A 22,785-nucleotide genomic window follows, 5' to 3' on the forward strand; every position below is an offset into this window, starting at 1 on the left:
TCAAGAAACCCTTTCAGTTTTAAACTGCAACCCAGTTGCTCATTTTGCAACCCACGTCATTCATTAAAACTAGCAATCCTACCAGCAGCGTTAATGCAACACTTAACACGCGAATTATATACTCGATCTGCCTTAAATAATGGACGGACAAAAAAATACAATGTGTTGTTTTAATTTATTAACAAATGTTCAACTAAATAACCCCAATTTTCAGATTAAGACCGACTGTAAATAAAGAGCAATGAGATCATTTCAAATTGATCCCAGTCCCCTGTTTAACGGCAAGAAAATGCTAAGTGCTTTTTTTTTCAATTTTCAGAAGTTTTTTTTTTACACTGAAGAGCAGAAAGATCTTGAATGGCCACAAGCACCATACATTAAGGAAGAATTCACACAGCGGCTTCCGCTGCACGGCATCGAGGGACAACACATAGTTGGAAAGTTCAGCTTCCGAAATCCAAAATAAAGGCGCGACTGCTTTTTGGAAGGGGGATGATGAGGAAAAATGGGCAAACTGGCTTAAAAATTCGGCCAGTTTCTAACAAAGTTGGCCAGTTTGAATTGGAGGGGGAAATAAAGCTGCAATTCGTAAAACAAATGAGCGAAAAGACGCGCTACAAAACTCATTTGGGAAGGGAGTAGCAAAGATGAAAAAGCGACGAAGTTTAAATATTGGAATCAAAGTTTAACCACCGCAGCCCAGGTTTTAATAGAAAATGCAGCGAGCACCTTTACCGCTATGTTGCAACAGACGCCGAAGATTAGGATAGTTCCCGAAATGTGAAGAAAATGCATCTGTGAATGAAATGAAACGAACGTGACTGAAGTTTAGTAAAGGCGAGCCTCGCAAAACTTTATAATTAAACACATCAGATGGTCAGTTTGCTGTCCGCAGCTTCCAATCTCCAATTCTCATAATACAAAATACAACGTTTCCCACAATTCAAATTACTCAACATACTGAAACATGCCTAAAACCTTCACCCATTACTCTCTGTACATAACACATTTTAACGGTATCAACCCAGGCTCTTTTTTTTTAAATAAACTTTTATTAAGAAGCTCTGTAAACAAAAAGGAGAAACCTCCAGGGTTTTAAATACAATATAACTCACTTCAAATGCTGCCCAATCTGATTTTCCACATTTCTATAAATATGCTTTTTTCCCCTCCCGCCACCATTCTGACTTTGCAAAAACTCTAGAACAATTCAGCCCGGTTAGTTTAAGGATGAGAGATATTGTTTGAAATCAGCTGATATTTTACACGCTCACTTTGGTAGGAACGTCGATAGGAGGAAGGGGTAGAGCTGGGGGGTGGGGAGCTTTGAGGCTGACCTGTTTAAAACGAGCTTCCATGACTCCAAAACCAACAAAAACATAATTGTGGGGACAGAGAGGGATGTAAACATCGCGACACGCAGATATAGAAAGATTTTGTAAAGTTGGATATGGTGGCTTGTATCATTTTTCAACTTTGTTTAAACTCTATACCTACTGATAAAGTTGTTCACTCGAACGGCCGGATTCTCCGGATGAGTGTTGGGGTGTAGAAAACACTGTACAACATGTAGATTTTTTTTTTGTCGACAAGATACCCTGTTTTTTAACGCTCTTAAAATGCTCCACACGTTTAGTCTGAGTTTCCTTTTCATTGAGCTAATGATTTCCAGTTGCTGTTGAGCTCATGCTACAGAAAGAAAAATAAAATCTTCCTGCTTTTGTATAAAACAGTGGCCACATCTGAAGAAGTGACAAACCACATCTTTCAAATATCACTCAGTTCCTGGAATCCAATATAGGACTTCACATCAATGGGTTAAATGTGAACCATACAGGGACTGAACTAACCAACAACAAAAAACAAAAACAGTCCTTTAGATGCAGACATTTCTGGAGAAGTCTGTTGTAAAGTCCCAAGAAAATTGAAGCCATTACAGGTGTGTTACCAAACAGAAAAAAAAAATCTAAAAATGAAATATTTATTACGGCATTTTGTGACTGAACACCTTTTAAACATACGTCACAGTCCTTATACAAGTATTTATGTAATCTGACAAAGCTCGCAAGGGAAACAGCATTTTCTTCTAGTGACACGTGCTGATAAAAGTAAGGAATTCATTGACATACAATACCAATTCCACAGCAGATTTGATACTAGCAAAACATTCGTTATTTCTCATTGAGGTAAACACATAGATATCTAACATGTAACAATTAATATACTGAACTCTCTGTACCAAGTATGTTACAGTATTTTTTGTTGTTGTTGCTTGTTCCAAGCAGTTCGAGTTCATTTAAAAAGGTCTCTGTTTTGGTGCAAGACCAGCAAAAGGATCTTTCATTAAGTAAAGTCTGCCCAAAAGCATTCTGAGTTGTTCATGTGACAACGTTTTCTCAATGCTATGGCCCACAGCCATAGGAGGAAGCTGCTAATTCATCTTCAGGTTTGCATCAACAAGCTCTTTGAAGAAGAGTCAATCCAGAACATGATCAGACATAGGCCCTTCACTTGGACCAAGTAGACTTTGCCACTACAGGCCGCATTCGTTCCAGAAAAATCAGGTATGTTAGTGCATTCTTAAAACCTTTTGCCTATGGCTGCATCCAGAAAAGTCTCACGGATCTTCATCTTAGCTTCTTCCTCTATGGCAAGATGGCTGGACTTGGGCAATCTGGTCTGAAATGTGGCTCCATTTGCTGTACGAGGACAACCATTTTGGGAACAACACACATAGTGTGGAAAAAGGATAACTTTCTTTCTAAAAACTATTGGAAGCAACAGAAATAGAGTGATCAACAGAAATGTACATGTTAACTTAGTTCCTATATTTATACTACAGTAGTAATAAATCTTTCAGTCTTTTCCAGAGGAACTTTACACTGGAGTTAAGTTCAAGTGAAGAAAGCCTTTGGCTTCACGTTAGCCTGGCCTCGCCATTGGTCCTCTGCTGGCGTTGAGTGAAAACAAAATCACAACTCATCTGGAATTCCATTAAGTGTCAACATCTGTTCAAAGTTTAAAGTCTTACATTTGTTTTCTCTTTTTTTCCCTTATACTATTGGGCGTGAATGTCCATAACCTGTCCCCCCACGTTGGGGTCTACAGGATTTAACATTGTGGGGCTTTGTGCTGACATTGGCATTCCAGGGTGAGGCGGGGGTCCTCCATGCATCATCATGGCCGGGTGATGTGGGTGACTCGGGAGATAGGAATGCATTGGGGGTCCATGTCTTAACTGGGCAGGGTGTGGGGTCATCTGGGGAGGAGTGTAACTTGGCTGTGCCATACTCATACCCATAGGACCACCCTGAGATACATAGTCCCCTGGCATGCCTTGTAAACCTGAAAAGACAAGAACAAACAATTACAATTTGTTAACATTTTCCAAAAAGGCATTCCTTAAGAGCTTATTCTTATGTCTCATTAGTGGTTTTCTTATATAATCCGCACATACATCTCTTGGCATATAGAATTACAGCATTATTGATATATATGAGCTATTACATAGTCGCAGATATTTTATAATAATAAATCAAGTGCACTAGTCAAAATGATTAATTCAATAATCATGCGTTCAATCTTACTCATAGGTCACAGGAGATACATCGGTTCATGAAAGAAAAAAGATCAAGTTAAAGGCAAAAAGAATACAGGGACTGATAGAGGAAAAAAACCTGAAGATTAAGCAGAACCAGAGAAGATATTGTTATAAGAAACATGGCAAGGGACCAAGAAGACAGCTATATGCAAGAAATCTAATGTGATGAAATCTCTCCCTTTCACACTTGGTTTATCCCAATTTAAAAAAATGTACATAAAATTAATAGTCTTCTCAGCTAAAATGGGGAAATTGCTTTTCAATCCATTTTATGAATGTTTTTACATGTAAGTGGGGCATTTGGGTTGGGCTCTCCCTGCTACATAACTGAAATTTGAAGCAGAGAAGAGGTCATACCTGTTGCTCTGAAAGTGTGGGATTTGGGCTTATAGTGGGAAAGATCAGTCAGTAAATATTAATCAGATCATTGATTCCATGCACCTAGCTAGAACCAATTTTAATACAAAATATATAATATATTTTACAATTCAGTATTAAATCAGAGGGAATTAACTTTACCCCCATTCATCTACTAGCACTGACCAATAGAATTGCTGACTAGTTTTTAGTGACACCATAAGCTGGTAATCTAAAGACCTGTAAACTGTTGTCATTGTGTTAAGTAGATCTGCAGTATATTAGTAACCACAGTGGTAAAACCATACTGAGACAATAATACAGTCTGCACTGTGTAATAAGTCCAACTCAGCTCTGTTTATTCTAGCACAGCAGCATGCTCACTGGATGATGATAATTAAGTACCAAATATACCATATTGTGTGGCTCTATAATCAAATAAAAGGAGGATATTATCTGTATTAAGCCATTAATGTAATTGGTTATGAAGCATAAAATATGTTATGTAATTAAATAGACCAGAAATTATATGGCCTATATTAAGAATTATCCAAGCTGAGAAAATGTTGTTTCAATGGCTGTTTTAGGGAACACGCTTTTAACATTGTTTGACTGCATTAGTAAAGAAAGGAAGGAAGGAAATTGACTCCATCACTAGTGCACTATGGTAACCCCCTCAAAGATCACACATGAAACTATAACCATTATTTTAAATAATCTGAAACAATCCAGTTGCTTTAAGTGACTGCAAGGAAAGTCATTTTTTGTGGGTAAGATATACAACTTTGAGTACAAAAGGATTGAAGATGATTTAATAATGGAATAGTCTGCCATTCTTTTTTAAATGTAAGTATTAAGTTCAATGGTAGCAAAGAATTTCAGTTATTAAATAAAACCTCATGCTCTGATGCCTCAATGATGTGATGTATTGCTGTTTGCTGTATCTGAATTCCTCAAACATCACATACATTGGACACACTCCAACTGATGGATTATTTAAACTGTAGCCAATCAGCTTCTCTGCCAACTCCATTCCTTCACTTGTAGTCATCGCTTAATGTCTGCTACTTTTTTTTACATTTTCTTTTCTCTTATCTCACACAGGAGGCGATGAATATACTTTTGGGGCGGGGTTGGGGGGGGGTGGTGCGGGGGTGAGGGGAACTCCCAGTGAGGAATGTGTTGTATCACCAGTGGCATATATCTAGACTGTGGATTGCGAACTGCAACATTTCATCTTTGCATATAAGATAATTCATGCATCAATCGTTTCCTGACAGATTTATGTCACTCAAAGGACAGTCTCACTTCTCGTTTTTATCGCTTCATGAAGCCTGGTTAATTTCTCTCAAGTCAATTGGTGCCCTGAAGATGTTTCTTTTCCCTTAAATGTCCCAATTGTTCATTCGCTGTTTGAGTTTGATTCTCTGGGCTTCATAATTAAACAGAATTACTCCAGACCTAATTTGCTCTGTATACTGTAAATTAGTTAGCTGACCTTTTGCAGCTTGCGAAATGGTGTCAAATGTCATAAGATAAATCATTACAACTGGCCCTTTATTGGAATAGCATGCAAATACGGGCAAGGAGAAAAAAATTAAAGTGGGGGGGGTGGGTGGATATTAAAAAATTGCACTACAGTAATAGACAGAATAAACAGCCCGATTGTACTTACTTCCCCCGTGCTTTGCGATTGGTTAACTAGATGAAGGTTACATGTAGTGCCATTGCCCATCCATGCCCATATTCATGCCCATTCCACTCATAGGTCCTAGAAGGGAGATAAAATCCAAGAAGATGCCAGAAAATCAGCAAGGTCAACTACTAGATAGTGAAAAAGATCCCTTAGAATTTTTTTTTTTTGAGTATTTTAGGATCCGTGGGGTGGATAAATTCCTCACAAATCTCTTGTCTGAAAGATTTGTTTCCCCGTGGGTGCAAAGAAGACAGGCAAGGCAGGCAGCAGGCAGAGAGGAAAACCCTGTGAAGGTGGGGCATGACAGGTGAAGTGGATGGGAGGGATGGAGAAGGTGATGACGCTACATTTAGGGCATGGAAGGACTGCACTTGGCTTACCAGCAGGCCGAATTCCCATATGTTGCTGACCATCCAATACAAAACTTCCCATTGGTTGGCCCTCTGGACTGTATGCTGCTCCTTGGCTTACTGAAGGATCAAGAAGAAAACCTGATTGTAGTCAAACGTGGACACAGAAGAGAAAGAAAAGACATACCAAACAATCAGCAGTTACTCCTGAAACAGCAAACACAATATGTTGTCAAACACCAGAAACTTACATGGCAATAACGATTAAAGAAATAAGTTTAGCACCCGATGCATTTAATGGCCCCCCACTTCCCCATATTGAAAATTCCAGGCAGATAGAAACAACAAAGCTGCAGCCTTATATTGCAGAAACACAAACAATGCAAAGCGTAAAGTTACAAAACAAAGTTCCCCTCCCAACGCTTAGAAGATCAGGAAACTTATTTTATGAAAGAATAAGGTTTTTCTTCTGGTTCTACAATCCACATTTAATTCAAAGGGTACATAGCTGGGCATTTTGCCCTGATCTTCTTAATAAATACCATGACTAATTCCTATACTTTCTTTAATTGCATTCTAAGTATGAAGACATCCAGCCTAACCTTTAATGTATTTATTCAATTGATTTCATCAAATTACACAAACCTAAGACCTGTTATGCAGTGCTTATAATTATTGCGCAACAATTTAGCATTATGGTGATCAAAAATAAATCAAATAGGCAGTTCCTCAACTCTTTGTTAAGTGAATTCTCTAGTATGGGGCTGAACTTTACAGATTTGAGGGTCCTAATTTCATAGAATCGTGGACAGAGGGAGTCTATTTGGTCCATTATCCTGTGCCAGCTCTCTGTCCCTATCCGTATTCATTTAAATTTTTCTCAAATACTTAAAAACTTTCCTTTTGAAGTCTTTTAAGGATTCAACCATTGGCCTGCACTGAGCTAAGTGATCTGGGCCAAGTAAGGGACATGACAAACGGCTTCAGCATTCCTGAACTAGGGAGAAGGGTAAAATTTTTTAAAATTAGCCAAGCCTCCCAGTCCTAGTTCCTTACCAATAATATGTTCTTCAATTAGTGTATGTGTTGATTTTGGGTAACGAAATCATTAGATTTGGCTGTGACGCCTGTACAGCCTTCCAACACTGTATAGACTCAGCATGAAGAAAGCCATTTGGGCAAGGTCCTCAAATGGCACCTGTGCATCTAAACCCCAGCAAAGTCAGTGCTGTCAGCAGAGGGAGCGAGGGAAATTTTCTTATGTTATCTAGAATTCACTGAACTTTATTGTACGGCAGTGAGATTAATTCTTAACCTGCCAAATAAAATCAGAACTCTCTCTGACAATCACAGCACTTAGGATGAGTGTACTGACCTTCCTATTCTGTTTCACACTACAGTACAGTTCCTGATCCCAACAGAGAAGCACGTTTGGCAAGCTGTACACAATTCCCATGAATAAATAACATTTTATAAATTGAAGTGGGAGCAAATCAACATCATATCAAAGCAGTATGAGTGAGAACCAAAACTTCGATTAAGCTTTTCCCAAACCAATGCAGGAGGACACAACTCCATGGTCAGCACAACATGCCCTTTGATTAAATATTGTGAATAAGCCAAATTTAAAAAATCAAATTGATTTTCAGCATTTTTACAATAGGGATTAACTTGAAATATATAACATCATACCAGTAATAATTTTCAGTAAAACAAATGTAACAAGGGACTAGGGACTATATTTTCCTCCATTGAGTAACTTTGGCAAAAAAAAGATCGCCATGAGACTATAGTAGTGAACACTGCTTTACACTCATGTTTACTTTGTTTTGGTAGAAATATTGAATGGAGCAAAATATGTTCCTTGATGTTTCATCCAACCATTTGGCAAACTGCGAACGCATTTAGGTGAACGTTAATCTTTTTAAGCAATCCGCAGGTATTATTAATGGTGATAAACAGCAGCATTGGTGAAATAAGTAAGCGCATTCACCAAGGGGTTGTGAGCAAGTAGGAAAGCAATAGTGGCTAAGAAAGACATCTTGTGAGTCAGTTGCAGTATCCACTCAGCAAGCTACTTATAGTGCACGGATATTTGCCCAATTACCATTACTAACAAAAATAAAAGCAGCTTCAAGAAAGTGAGGGTGGAAAATTCCAATTGGCACCAACTGGTGAGATTGCTCCCTGCTCTTAGATTCCAGAATGAAAGCTCTCCCAGAATGCCTGGCTGCCAGGTTTATTTACCAGGTGAAGGAACTCCTGAAGAATAACTTGATGAGGATTTGTGCCTGCGGGACTTGAATACAGTTACTACTTGGGACTTGCCTGCTCGATTTGACTGGTCGATCATGGGTTGTACTATTCTTCTTCTGGCATTGATGAACCTGAAACAAACAGGAAAAAGGTAGATTTTAATTTCTTAGTCAGAAACTCAATTTTAGAACTCACACTGTTGCATCATTTTAAATTGCTGAAGGCACAAAAAAGACACCCGTACGTGAGCACATTTGTCATCTGTTGATTTAAAGGCCTCTGACATCAACCATTTCAAATTTTAGTGTTTAAGATGGAATGTCTGCCTGTGCAAGAGGTACAAGCATGGTAAAAGTTCATTGCCTCAAATAGGTTGCTTTCTGCTCCTAGGGGGTGTAACTCTCCTTCCAGCTGTCCATAAATGAAGACCAGGCTTTGCCACTCTCTGCTTTCACAAGGTATTGTTATGTCAGCAAGCCCATCAATTAGGCTGTCTGAAGTTTTATCACCACAGCAGCAAATAAGTGCTGGTACAGAAAGGCTCCTGCTCATTCGCAGCTCCTGCAGTTTTAGACTGTAAAGTCAAGGGGTCATTTCGAGGTTAGCGACTGGCAACAGTGACCTTTTCAACCAAGATTTCCACACCCAGGGCAGAAAAAAAAGGCAAATGCCCATCAGGACTGTGGGCACTAAAAGGCATTTGAAAATAGATAACTTCCTTCTACAGGTTAAAACAGGCATTTTTTATTTGGAGATGAAACTTACGTTTGCACCCAGGCACTTATATATTTTGGGAAACAAATGTGTGGAGAAGGATCAAAAATGGTGGTGGGGTCACCAGTCCATTAAGGATTTTAAAATTAATACTTTTCTAGAAAACTTAAAAGTGCAAACTTCTTAAATAAAAAAAAAATTCTACAATCATTGCACTTTCAGAACACCATCAAAGTGTTGCAGTTGTAAAACAATTGAGGTAACCTTGGATTTCAGTTTTGATTTGACAAATTATGATACACCTTGATGGTCCTTCACTGTTACCAGAAAATTGCCACTTTCCTGTTCTTCCCAAACAGCCAGATAAAATCACTTAATGAAAGCTAGGGTGAAATTAATCATCGCAGGCCTGTCTTTAATTTATTTGCCCCACCTCCCAGCCAAACCCCCCTCCCCCACCCCCAACATCCCACTGGAAAAAAACTCATTCTTTTACTATCTGAAATGTTAGCAATCTCTATGCAGAGGCCAAATGTTTGCACTTGAAATGGAGCCAAGCTACTCCACTCTCTTTTATGTCCAACTCAGTGCAAGAAATACAACTCATGCGAATGGCATGTAACAAATGTCTCATGGCTGTGAAATTGGGGGATGGGGAGAAAGACAGGAAAGTGAACCAGGAGCCCAAAAAAACTATCCCATGAGGGATTTATGATGCAAAATAGCCATAGTCAAATATTATTCTAAGGTAAGCATTCTTATTTCAGAATGTACCTTCTAACAGGACTGTAATAATTTTGCCAATGCTTTAGCAAATGCATTATGAATTATTTTCTATCTATGTACAGATTATTGAAGGGGGAATCCTCCAAAGATTTGCATTTTATCTTTGTTGTCAAAAAATGTCACCCAACACAATTACTTGTCTTGCCTAAGCTTCAGTTGAAAAGCTGCTTCAGGCATTAAAACTAGCTAAGCAACCGAAGAAAGAAGCGTTCTTCAGGGAAATGGTGAGACTTCTTTATAACAAGCAGTTAGGATATCATTAAATCAAATCGTCAGTAAACAAACGTCTGTTCCACAGTCAGAATACACAAAGTGACCCTTTTCAGAATGAGAGCCAGTTCAGTTACGATTACGAGATCCAAACTGAATTCAATTTAACCCGTGTTCACATTTGCCACCATACAGGATTATAAGCAAGGCACAATGTAATATTAAGTTATACATGTGACATGGGTTTCTGCAGATATGTTTTTTTATTTCAATCAACAGCATTTGAAGCCAAATCTGAATGAAGATCATGTGCAAACAGAAGTCATAATGCACATCCACTTCAGTTTTTAGAGACTTTAGGGGTAGTTTTGAAATTGTAATTTTCTAATAAAAGCTTTTAGATGAAGGTCATGTTTGCTTTTTCAATAGGAGTCATGTCACTCTAGCAGTATGACTGGACTTCGAAGAGGTCCCAAGTCTGAAACCTGTTTTTAAATATTTAAGTGACTGTCAGTTCTCAGTAAGGCCAGTAGATGGGGTACTTTGCAAGAGCAGGGTATTTTCATCCATGTGAGAGAAAAAACTAGCAGGACAAGTCCCGCCCACTAAACTGTGTCTCCCATTGTCCAATCACAGACTAGCATTCACGGCTGCAGTGGCGATCTCTGCATTTCAGTGTTCTGAGCTCTTGCTAATGAAGGCAATGTCGCACAGGTGGCAAACAGTACCAAACTAAAATAGGAAAGATAGGCAGTCGTTAGTGTTCTGTGACATGTAAAAGATTAATTGTGGGCTTAATCCTCACTTCCTGAACTGAGAAACACTAAGCAGTGTCTACTTGCTGGGAAAGGGAAGAAGGGGGAGTCTTCTCTGTCCAGTTAAAGCATTTTACTGCTGGCTGGCTACAGGGAGCAATAATGGTATTGTGAGAGTAAGTAACACATCCACCTCCTCAGTCGCCGGGGCTTTAAAGATCGTGTGGACCTAACAGAATGGGGAATAACCTACACCACAATATTACATAATTTTTTGGAATGATTTGGAATGCATTGTCTGAAAGGGCGTTGGAAGCAGATTCAATAGTGATTTACAAAGGATATATACTTAAAGAGGAAAAATGTGCAGGGCTACGGGGAGTGGGACTAATTGGATAGCTCTTTCAAAAAAGCTGGCTGTCATGATGGATGGAATGCCCTCCTTCTGCGCTGTATGATTCTATGATTTTTTTTCAAAAGAAAAGTTTCAGGAATAACTTTTACTATTAAATGCCAATAGGTATTTCTGATTTTTTTTTTAGCAATCTGTATTTGTTCATGGCAGTATCATATCCCTTAATCCCCTTTCAATTTTTCTCTTTGCAAGCAATCCCAAAATCTGTTGCATAGTGGTAATGTTACTAGACCAGTATTCTGGATGCCAGGACTAATGCACTGGAGACACGAGTTCAAATCTCACCATAGCAGCTGGGGAATTTAAATTCAATTAATTAATCTGGAATAAAATACTAGTCTAATTAATAATAATGATCATGAAACTACTATATTGTTATAGAAATGCATCTGGTTCACTAATGACTTTCAGGGGAGGAAATCTTACCTGGTTTGGCCTACACATGACTCCAGATCCACAACAATGTGGCTGACAATTAACTGCCCTCTGAAATGGCACAGTGAGCCACTCAGTTGTATCAAAGCACTACAGAAAAATGCACTGTCTGCGTACCTACACTGCACGGACTGCAGCAGTTCAAGAAGACATCTCACCACTACCTTCTCAGGGGCAATTAGGGATGGGCAATAAATGCTGGTCTTGCCAGTGACACTAACATCCCAAGTATGAATAAAAAATACTTTGCCTACTGTGCCCAAGAAGGGTGTGTCACTTGTTCCTTGACCATTGCTGATGTCAGTTCTGGCAGCATGGCTGAGAGAATCGGGGGATTAAATGTGTCCTATTAATACTTAATAGCAGCAGATACTGTTTGCCTAACATGCTACAATATAGCATTATTGGAGCTATCTTTTATTTCACTCAACTAACACTATCTCACTGTGGCAATGCCAACTTCCCAGGCTAATCTAACCTGTTAACAATATAATGCTACCTCCCCACCATCCCTGCATACTGAGCTTAAACTGACATTAGGAGGTGTGTATTTGTACTTGATCTAACACGGAAGTACATTCATTTGCACAGTTTACACTTAACGTTTAGATTGAAACAGTGGCAAAAGGTAAGCACATCCAAATGTAACTATTTGAAGCCTAGAGCAGTGGTGTAAAATGCAATAGGACTGTTGCATCTGAAGAACTTTCCTGTCTTTCCTGTCACTTCCTTCAGTTCTTAAAATTACACTTTATACTGTAACGTTTAGAATTTGAGGGTTACCTTTTCAGATGCAGGGGGAGAGGGTGGTTTAGTGGTGATGTCACTGAGCTAGTAATCCAGAGGTCCAGGCTAATTCCCTGGGGATATGGGTTCAAATCCCACCAGGCCAGCTGGGGGAATTTTAAATTCAATTCATTAATAAAAATCTGGAAGTGAAAACTAGTCTGCCATGAAACTATAATCAATTATTGTAAAAACCCATCTGATTCACTAATGTCCTTTATGGAAGGAAATCTGCTGTCCTTACCTGGTCTGCCCTACGGGTGACTTCAGACCAGCAGCAACGTGGTTGACTCTTAACTGCCCTAAATGGCCTAGCAAGCCACTCAGTTGTCAAGGGCAATTAGGGATAGGCAACAATTGCCAATGATGCCCACATCCCATGAAAGAATTTTTAAAAAATCAAGTGTGAAAAATATGTGCTATCAGTACTCAAAGGGTTATAGGTGTAGTATAAATTACCCTTCAGATCTTTTGGTGTCCATACTTGCTCATTTTGAGCACAGTAACCTTCTCCATACTAGACTCACTGGCAGGCTAATGTGTTGTGTCCCTTTGGGAGTTGATTCAAAGCTCTGTAGCTACACTCCCTTTTATCAATCAGAATACGGCCAATTGAGATTATCAGACCAAGCAGATAAGACTGTTTTCTCTCCTCCCAAGAGCCGCTAATGGTGTGTGCACATGACACAAAAAAAACTCTAGAGATGAGAAGGAGACTTCGTGTGCTCCTGTATCACATCACAGAGTAATGCACCCCTCCTCTTTCCCTTCCCCCATTCATTTCTCCCTGCCGTTCTCCAAGTAATGGGCTGGACTAAATTACTAGGTTCCTCTTTTTACCCCCAACCATTTTTATTATTTACATCTGGTAGTCTCCTTATTATAAAGTCTCTCTTGCTCCTCTCGTACACACTTGCACACAGAGCTGCAAACCATTATAGTCCCTCTCAGCATGGGAACTTCATACTGTCTTCAAACAAATAATTACAGGCAAGGTTAAGGGGTCACATAGAGGTCATATCTTTGGATACTCATCAGAATGTTTACATTAGTACGAACAGTGGTTCATTTAACATGCAGAGATTTTTAAAATGTTTCTACGGTCTCACAAATGAGAACTGGGCACTTTAAAATGCTAGCCAAAATCAGTAACATAAACTTCCAAATAAATAATCCTGCAAGTTTAATGCACTCACTCACTAACTAATTCTAACAATATGATTAGTAATTCTTCTGCAGTTACCTTTAAGAAAAAGCACACAATTTTGTGTGGTTCCTCTGTATGCAGGGTTAACATTCTCCTGCATCTGTGCCCAGGTTTTATGGAACTTATTTCTCCTTCACTCATACCATCCTATTTTCTGCTTCACTGATTCAACACCACACCTGGCAACTTATTCCTATTTTTAGCATTCTTGCCATGAGAAATCTTCATGCCAAATCTTATTTATCTGGAACACAGCCCAATTTAGATCGTCACTTCTAATTAAGCAAACTATCCTCTAAAACTAGTTGCTTAACCGGTTTGTGAAATCTTGTAGCTGATAACTGGAATCTAGCCTACAAGCTGAATAGCATGCCTATTAGGTCCTGTCATAGATAGAAAGGCTTACTAAGAACATGTCGGTGAACTTTAATATTTTAAACAGTAAAATTATTTGTATGGGAAGCAGAATTGTACTTTCTTTGGCAGGCCAGGATGCAGTGTGATTTGATTTCTCCCTATATAGAAATGTAAATGTTTGAAGCTTAAGAATTAATAACCTCTTTTGAATCTTCCATTAAATTGTTCATAGCAAATGCAGTTCAAACAGGAACAACATGTAGATAATTGTTTATCCTTGGGAAAACATGACCAGTCCAGTTACTATAGGTAAGCTTATTGGCCCGATGTTCCTGTTTTTGCACCTGGACACAGGAATATTGAGTATGGAGAAGTTTTTTTAAAAATTCATTTTGTGGGATGTGGGCATCACTGGCTAGGGGGCCAGCATTTATTGCCCATCCCTAATCGCCCTTGAACGGAGTGGCTTGCTAGGCCATTTCACCGGGCATTTAAGAGTCAACATGTAGGCCAGACCAGGTAAGGACAGCAGATTTTCTTCCCTAAAGGACATTAGTGAACCAGGTGGATTTTTACAACATCCAACAATGGTTTCATGGTCATCATTACACTAGCTTTTTTAATTCCAGATTTATTAATTGAATTCAAATTTCACCATCTGCTGTGGTGGGATTCAAACCTATGCCCCCAGAGCTTTAGTTTGGGCTCTGGATTAGTAGTCCAGTGACATTACCACTACACCACCGCCACCTCCCAAGGAACTGTCCCAAATTCTATCCCTGCAGATTAATGAGTGGAAATTTGGGCAACTCCATTCAGGGAGGGTGCTCTTGACCCCTGGTTTTCCTGGATTTGCTGCATCCAGATTATCCAATGGCCGCATTAGCCTTCTATCATTAAATCCCACTGCAACATTCCCGTGTACCCTTGTAGTTTAGAAAGGCTGCTGAACTAAGCACCTTAGTTATCAAGATAGTCTAAAAGAGTTGGGATGCTACATGTTAGAGAAGCATAGACTTAGGGATGTACTAATTGAGGTTAATAAAATAATGAAGAGAATAGATTGTGTCCTAGTTGATAGTTTGGTGTAATCTTTTCTGACACCTGCCAGATAATCCAATGGGAAGCCACAAGGGATGTCTGTCCCGTTAAGAGATTTTTTTTTGTCCTGCATCATGTAACTTCCTTTTCCCATGCCCTAGCACCCTCATGTGGTCTCTCTTTAGTTATTCTGACCTAGGTAGCAGAAGGTTATGTAAAGAAATTGAAAATATAGATTCAATTTTTCCTGTTTGCTAAAAAAGGAAACAATTTACTGAACAGTTACATTAACACAACTCAGAAAATTACTAATACTTTGTATATAAAATTCAGATTCTGATATGTTAACATAATAAATATTAATAAATAATATAATAACCCATTCAGTGTAGACCTCAGTCTGGAGAATATTTGCTAATTAGAAGATAATTTCATTATAATTCTTTACAAAGTGAATGATCTTTTTTCTTGTTCTCACATATCATATGCCATTTAGCAAAATAATATCCATTTCACAAAAAGACCTCTCTAGTTAGGATCTGTGGCTGACAAAATTTAGCACAACTTGCATTCTTTTATTTCCTTCGGAGCCTAAGAGCATAAAATGTATGATGAATCCAGCAAGTCCTTCACAGACCATTACAACAGGGTTGTCCAAACTTTTTGCAGGGGGAGGCCACATTATGATTTTTGTCTTACTTATCGGGCCGGTGAGACAATTTTGGACAGGTAAAGGCATTAAAAATTTATCTTACTATTAATTAAAACAACAAAAATGTACATATTTGTGAAGAAGCTTTAAATGAGAAGACTAATTTATTTGACTTACTTTCTCTTCACTATGTTGGACACTGATTTAGAGAGATACCTGGCATTTTTTTGCTTGCACAAGTAGTCAATGTTTTCCCACACACTTGATGTAGCAATGCGGAGTATTCCAGATAGAGGTCATTCTGTCAGGAATGATCTTGATCACTGTCTCTCCTTGTGTCCCCCCTCTCTGTGTTGCCCACACTCTGTGTTCCCTCCCGGTTCCCCTCCCTCTCTGTCCCCCTTTCTCTCTCTCTGTCCCCCCTTCTCTCTCTCTGTCCCCCCTTCTCTCTCTCTGTCCCCCCTTCTCTCTCTCTATTCCCCCTTCTCTCTCTCTATTCCCCCTTCTCTCTCTCTCTCTATTCCCCCTTCCCTCTCTCTCTCTATTCCCCCTTCCCTCTCTCTCTCTATTCCCCCTTCCCTCTCTCTCTCTATTCCCCCTTCCCTCTCTCTCTCTATTCCCCCTTCCCTCTCTCTCTCTATTCCCCCTTCCCTCTCTCTCTATTCCCCCTTCTCCCTCTCTCTCTATTCCCCCTTCTCCCTCTCTCTCTATTCCCCCTTCTCCCTCTCTCTATTCCCCCCTCACTCTCTCTGTTCCCCCCTTCTCTCTCTCTCTCTCTGTCACCCCCACTCTCTCTATCACCCCCCCCCCCCCCACCCCCTCTCTCTCTCTGACAGTTGCAGAGAGCAATAATGCTCAGCAAATGGTTGGTCAATTTTTAAAAAAAAGATCACAAGTCAGTTTCACAACTGACAGGTGCTGGGAGTGGGAGCAGCGGTTTCCCAACTTCGGACATACTCAAGATTTTCCGGTGGGCTTTTAAAAAAAAAGTCGGAACCAGCTGGAAAGCCCCGAGTCTGTTTGAAGTTGGGGAACTGCTGTTGCTGATGTCAGCAGCTGTCAGTTGTGAAACTGAGTTGAAATTTAAAACAAAAACCAATCTGACAATTGGAAATTTCTCATCTCCAATCACGGACCCCTAGCGAGGATCAGGAATGGCCCAGGTACAGTTTACATCCACGGGCCAGATGAAAACCTTTGGCGGGCCAGATACGGCTTGCAGGCCGTATGTTGGACAACCCTGATGTAGAATTTGCTTGAACTCCACCCAATGCCCCAAGGCGGTGGGGTGGGGTGCGGTCACCAACCTTTTGCATATACTCCAAGAGATAATTATGAAAAGTTGCAGAATTAGTCCAACATTATAGAAAACTCTGACTGGTTGCATTCTAATGCTATTGAAATCAGCACTAATCGCTTATAGAACGTACCTTAATTCAGAACTGATTGAAAAATTTGGATGAAGAATTATTTCCTCATGTTTACTTCTTCACATCCTTCTATTTGATAGTAAAGATATAATGGGGCCAAGGGGTTGCATTGGTGTAGTTATCTAGGCAGTAGTGGAATTCGGGGTAGGACCTGCTTACACTGGGCCCCTAATCCATTCTTTCTGATCTTGCCAAATTCTGCTGCAAGTGGGGGTGCTTTCATTTTGTGTCTGGCCTGTTTCTGTGTGAACCTCACAATAATAGGTGGAACTAATGGGACAACGACATCTGCTAGAGATCTTACCATTTCTGTCGCTGGTATCTCAATGCGATATATGAAGCAAGCGTGCTAAGGTGCCAGGACCTGAGCCTAGTGAAAATATGGCCTACAGTCATTTCAAAGGCTGACTCCACTATGTCAATGGCTGACAGAATACCAACTGCAGTTGGGAAAAGAACAATTAGAGCTGTGACAACGTGTTGCAATAATATCACTCCCTATCGGCCCCATTGCACCAGACATGACACAGGTACCTGCCAAAAGTATTTGGAATTGGTTGAGGGTGCATCAATTAAGCAGGTGGAAGTTCGCCTCTTCCCCAGATCTGCCTCCAGGCATCTGCCACAGGAAAATCTCGGCTCATATTTTATGCCAAGTTAAGCTCCAAGTTCAACGGGACTGTTTGCAATGTTGGCGTTGCATTTGACACTGAGATGAGCTTCTGACCACATATCTTCTCCATCACCAAGATGCCTACTTCCACCTAGAATCACAGAATGGTTACAGCACAGAAGGCCACCATACGGCCTGTTGTGTCCGTGACAGTTCTCTGAGAAAGCAACTCAGCTAGTCCCACTTCCCCGCCCTTTCTCCATAGCCCTGAAGTATTTTTCTCTTCAGCTAATTATCCAAATCTCTTTTGAAAGCCACGATTGAATCTACCTCCACCACACTCTCAGACAGTGCATTCCAGATTCTAACCACTCACTGTGTAAAAAGGATTTTCCTTATGTTGCTATTGGTTCTTTTTCCATTCACCTTAAATCAGTGTTTGCTAGTTCTTGACTCTTCCACCAATTGGAACAGTTTCTCCCTGTCTCTGTTTAGACCCCTCATGATTTCGAACACCTCTTGTCAAATCTCCTCTCAACCTTCTCCAAGGAGAACAGCTCCAGGTTCTCCAATCTATCCATGTAACTAAAGTCCCTCATCCCTGGAACCGTTCTCGTGAATCTTTTCTGCACCCTGTCTAATGCCTTCACATTCTTCTTAAAGTATGTAGTTCAGAACTGGACACAATACTCCAATAGTGGCAAAACCAGTGCTTTATATAGGTTCGCCATATCTTCCTTGCTTTTGTATGCCTCTATTTATAAAGTCCAGAATCCCATATGCCTTATTAACTGCTTTCTCAACCTGTCCTGTCACCTTCAACGATTTGTGCACATATACCCCCATGTCCCCCTGCTCCTGTACCCCCTTTAGAAATGAATCCTTTATTGTAAATTGCCTTTCCTCATTCTTCCTACCACAATGCATCACTTAACACTTCTCTACATTAAATTTCATCTGCTACATGTCCACCCATTCTACCAGCCTGTCTATGTCCTCTTGAAATCTATCACTATCCCCCTCACAGGTCACAATACTTCCAAGTTTTGTGTCATCTGCAAATTTTGAAATTGTGCTTTGCACACCCAAGTCTAGGTCATTAATATCGATCAAGAAAAGCAGTGGTCCTAATACTGCCCCCTGGGGAACCCCACTATATACCTTTCTCCATTCACCATTACTCTCTGTTTCCTGTCACTCAGCGAACTTTGTAGCCACTGTCCTTTTTATTCCATGGGCTTTAACTTTGCTGACAAGCCTGTTATGTGGCACTTTATCAAATGCCTTTTGGAAGTCCATGTACACCACATCAACTGCATTACCCTCATCAACCCGCTCTGATATCTCCTCAAAAAACTCAATCAAGTTAGTTAAATAAGATTTGCCCTTAACAAATCCATATGGACTTTCCTGAATTAATCCACATTTGTCCAAATGACTGTTAAATCTGTCCCAGATTATTGTTTCTAAAAGCTTTCCCACCACCAAGATTAAACTGACTGGCCTGTAGTTGCTGGGCTTTACCTTACATCCTATTTTGAACAAGGGTATAACATTTGCAATTCTCCAGTCCTCTGGCACCATCCCTGTATCTGAGGAGGGTTGGAAGATTATGGCCATGGCCTCCACAATTTCCACCCTTACTTCCTTCAGTATTCTTCGATGCATCTGATTTGGTCCAGGTAACCTATCAATTTAAAATACAGCCAGGCTTTCTAATACCTTCTCTATCAATTTTTAGCCCATTCATTGTCTCAGATACCTCTTCTTTCACTATGACGCTGGCAGCATGTTCTTCCTTGGTAAAGACAGATGTAAAGTCTCATTTAGTACCTCAGCTGTGCCCTCTATCTCCATTCATAAATCCCCTTTTTGGTCCATAATCGGCCCCATTCCTCCTTGAATCACACTTTTACTATTTATATGTCTATAGAAGACTTTTGGATTCCATTTCATGTTAACTTCCAATCTCTTCTCATATTGTCTCTTTGCTTCTCCTATTTCTTTTTCCACTGCCTCTCTGAACTTCCTATTTTCAGCCTGGTTCTCACTTGCATTATCAACCTGGCATCCACCAATTGCACCCTTTTTCTGTTTCATCTTACTCTTTTGTCATTGTTGTTTGTCCTACCTTTCCCCCTTGTAGGAATGTACTTCGACTGTACCTGAACTAGCTCCTCTTTAAGGGCAGCCCCTTGTTCTGTTACAGTTTTGCCTGCAAAACATGGATTCCAGTTTAGCTAGGTCAGATTCGTTTTTATCCTATTGAAATTGGCCCTCCCCCAAATAATTATTTTTACTCTGGATTGCTTCTTGTTCTTTTCCATTGCTAACCTAACTATTATGCTGGTATGATCACTGTCCCCTAAATATTTCCCTACTGACATTTGATCTACTTGATCCACCTCATTCCCCAGAACCAGATCCAGCAATCAACCTCCATAGCATTGCCCAACTCCACCCTGCATTAGTTCATCAGCTACCAAAACACTTATCCATGCCTTTGTTACATCTAGACTTATCTATTCCAACGGTCTCCTGCCAGCCTCCCATCTTCCAACAATGCACAATATTCAGCACCATTCGCGACTCCTCAGATACTGAAACAGTCCGTGTAGAAATTTAGGCTTGGGCTGATAAGTGGCAAGTAACATTCGTGCCACACAAGTGCCAGGCAATGACCATCTCTAACAAGAGAGAATCTAACCATCTCCCCTTGACATTTAATGGCATTACAATCACTGAATCCCACACTATCAATATCCTGGGGGGTTACCATTGACCAGAAACTGAACTGGAGTAGCCATATAAATACCGTGGTTACAAGAGCAGGTCAGAGGCTAGGAACCCTGCGGGGAGTAAGTCACCTCCTGACACCCCAAAGCCTGTCCACCATCTACAAGGCACAAGTCAGGAGTGTGATGGAATACTCTCCACTTGCCTGGATGGGTGCAGCTCCAACAACACTCAAGAAGCTCGACACCATCCAGGACAAAGCAGCCCGCTTGATTGGCATCCCATCCACAAACAAACATTCACTCCCTCCACCACCAACGCACAGTGGCAGCACTGTGTACCATCTACAAGATACAGCAACACACCAAGGCTCCTTAGACAGTACCTTCCAAATCAGCGACCCCTATCAACTAGAAGGACAAAGGCAGCAAATGCATGGAAACACCACCACCTGCAAGTTCCCCTCCAAGTCACACACCATCCTGATTTGGTACTATATCGCCGTTCCTTCACTGTCGCTGGGTCAAAATCCTGGAACTCCCCTCCTAACAGCACTGTGGGTGTTCCTACCCCAAATGGACTGCAGCGGTTCAAGAAAGCTTCACCACCACCTTCTCAAGGGCAATTAGGGATGGGCAATAACTGCTGGCCTAGCCAGCGATGCTCACATCCATGAATGAATTAAAAAAAACCTACATATACTTCAGATCATCCGCTGCCTGCATCTTAACTCACACCACAGTCACATTCACCCATAGTCCCTGTGCTCACTGATCTACACTGGCTTCCAATCTGGCAAGGCTCCAATTTTAAAATTCTCATCCTTGTTTTCAAATCCCTCTGTGGCCTTCCCCTCCATACTTCTGTAATCTCCCTTAGCTTGAGAAGCCTTCAAGACCTCTGCACTCCTCCAATTCTGGCCTTTGGTGCATTCCCGATTTTAATTGTTCCATCATTGGTGGCTGTGTCTTCTGCTGCCAAGGGCCTAAACTCTGGAACTGTCTCCCTATACCTCTCCACCTATCTACACCTCTCTCCTCCTTTAAGACACTCCTTAAAACCTACCTCTTTGTGCAAGCTGTTGGTCATCTGTCTTAATATCTCCTTATGTGACTCGGTGTCACATTTTATTTGATTATGCTCCTGTGAAGCTCCTTAGGACATTTTAGAATGTTAAAGATGCTATATCTACCGGCATGTAAATAGTAAGCAGGTAGTAAGAGGTGAAGTGGGGTCTATTAGTGACAAAGAGGGTAATATATGCCTAGAGGCACAGGGCAAGCTAATATACTTATGGAATACTTTGTATCAGTGTTCACTAAGGAAGTGGAACCCAACAAAATATCGGTCGAAGCGGAGAAAGTAGAGGCAGTGGAGAGGGTAAAAATTGAGAAGGAGGTGGTACTAAAAAGGCTGGCTATGCTTAGGGTAGATAAGACACCTGGTCCGGATGGCTTGCATTCAAGGTGGATAAAGGAAGTTGGAGTGGAGATAGCAGAAGGGCTTGCCATAATCTTTCAATCTTCACTGGATACGAGGTAGGTGCCAGAGGATTGAAGAATAATAAATTTGACACCCTTATTCAAGAACGGGTGTAAGGACAGTCCTAGCAACTACAGGCCAGTTAGTTTAATATCAGTTGTGGGTAATGTTAGAAACAATAATCAGGCAAAAAATCAATACACACTTGGAGACGCTTGAGTTAATTAAAGATAGCCAGCATGGATTTGTAAAAGGCAGATCGCGCTTGACTAATCTGATTTAATTTTTTGATGAAGTAACAGAGAAGGGAATGTGGTGGATGTGGTTTATATGGATTTTAATTAAGCATTTGATAAGCTACCACATAAAAGGCTGGTTAACAAAATTAAGGCTCATGGACTAGGAGGGTCAGTATCCAATTGGATAAAAAAAATTGGCTTAAGAACAGAAAACAGTGAGTCGTAGTAAATGGTTGTTTTTCAGACTGGAGGATGGTAGACAGTGGTGTTCTCCAAGTGTCAGTGCTGGGACCACTGCTATTTTTGCTATATATAAATGACTTGGATCTTAGAATACCGAGTAGAATCTCAAAATTTGCTGATGACAACAAATTTGGAGGTGCGGCAAACAGTGAGGATGAAATGAACCACCTGCAACAGGACATAGATAGGCTAGTAGAATGGGCAGAGAGATGGCAGATGGAATTTTATACTCAAGTGTGAGGTGATGCATTTTGTCAGAAGGAATAGGGAGAGGCAGCATATACTTAATGGCACAGTTCTAAAGGGCGGGCAGGAACATCTGCACCTGGGGGTGCATGTGCATAGATCTTTGAAGATGGCAGGACATATTGAGAGAGTGGCCAATAAAGTATATGGGATCTTGGGCTTCATAAACAGAAGCAGG

The 22,785-nt window shown here is 40.5% G+C and overlaps 1 protein-coding gene across 12 annotated transcripts in view; it reads right to left on the minus strand.

Moving 5' to 3' along the window:
- Positions 1-232: 232 nt before the first annotated feature.
- The window catches only part of meis2a (Meis homeobox 2a), a 121,609-nt gene continuing 99,056 nt past the window's right edge, over positions 233-22,785 (minus strand). For 4 of the 12 annotated variants that reach the window (XM_068039396.1, XM_068039395.1, XM_068039394.1 and 1 more), the window contains 3 exons: positions 8,333-8,391; positions 6,035-6,145; positions 233-3,345 (listed from right to left, as the gene is read on the minus strand). In XM_068039396.1, coding sequence (XP_067895497.1) covers positions 3,059-3,345; positions 6,035-6,145; positions 8,333-8,391 — 457 coding nt within the window. In that variant the 3' untranslated portion in view covers positions 233-3,058. Of the gene's footprint in view, positions 3,346-5,633; positions 5,730-6,034; positions 6,146-8,332; positions 8,392-22,785 lie in introns of all 12 variants that reach the window. The other 8 variants (XM_068039403.1, XM_068039401.1, XM_068039399.1 and 5 more) reach the window with 3 other exon arrangements.

Source organism: Heterodontus francisci, chromosome 9, assembly GCF_036365525.1.
Source record: "Heterodontus francisci isolate sHetFra1 chromosome 9, sHetFra1.hap1, whole genome shotgun sequence".
NCBI lineage: Eukaryota > Metazoa > Chordata > Chondrichthyes > Heterodontiformes > Heterodontidae > Heterodontus > Heterodontus francisci.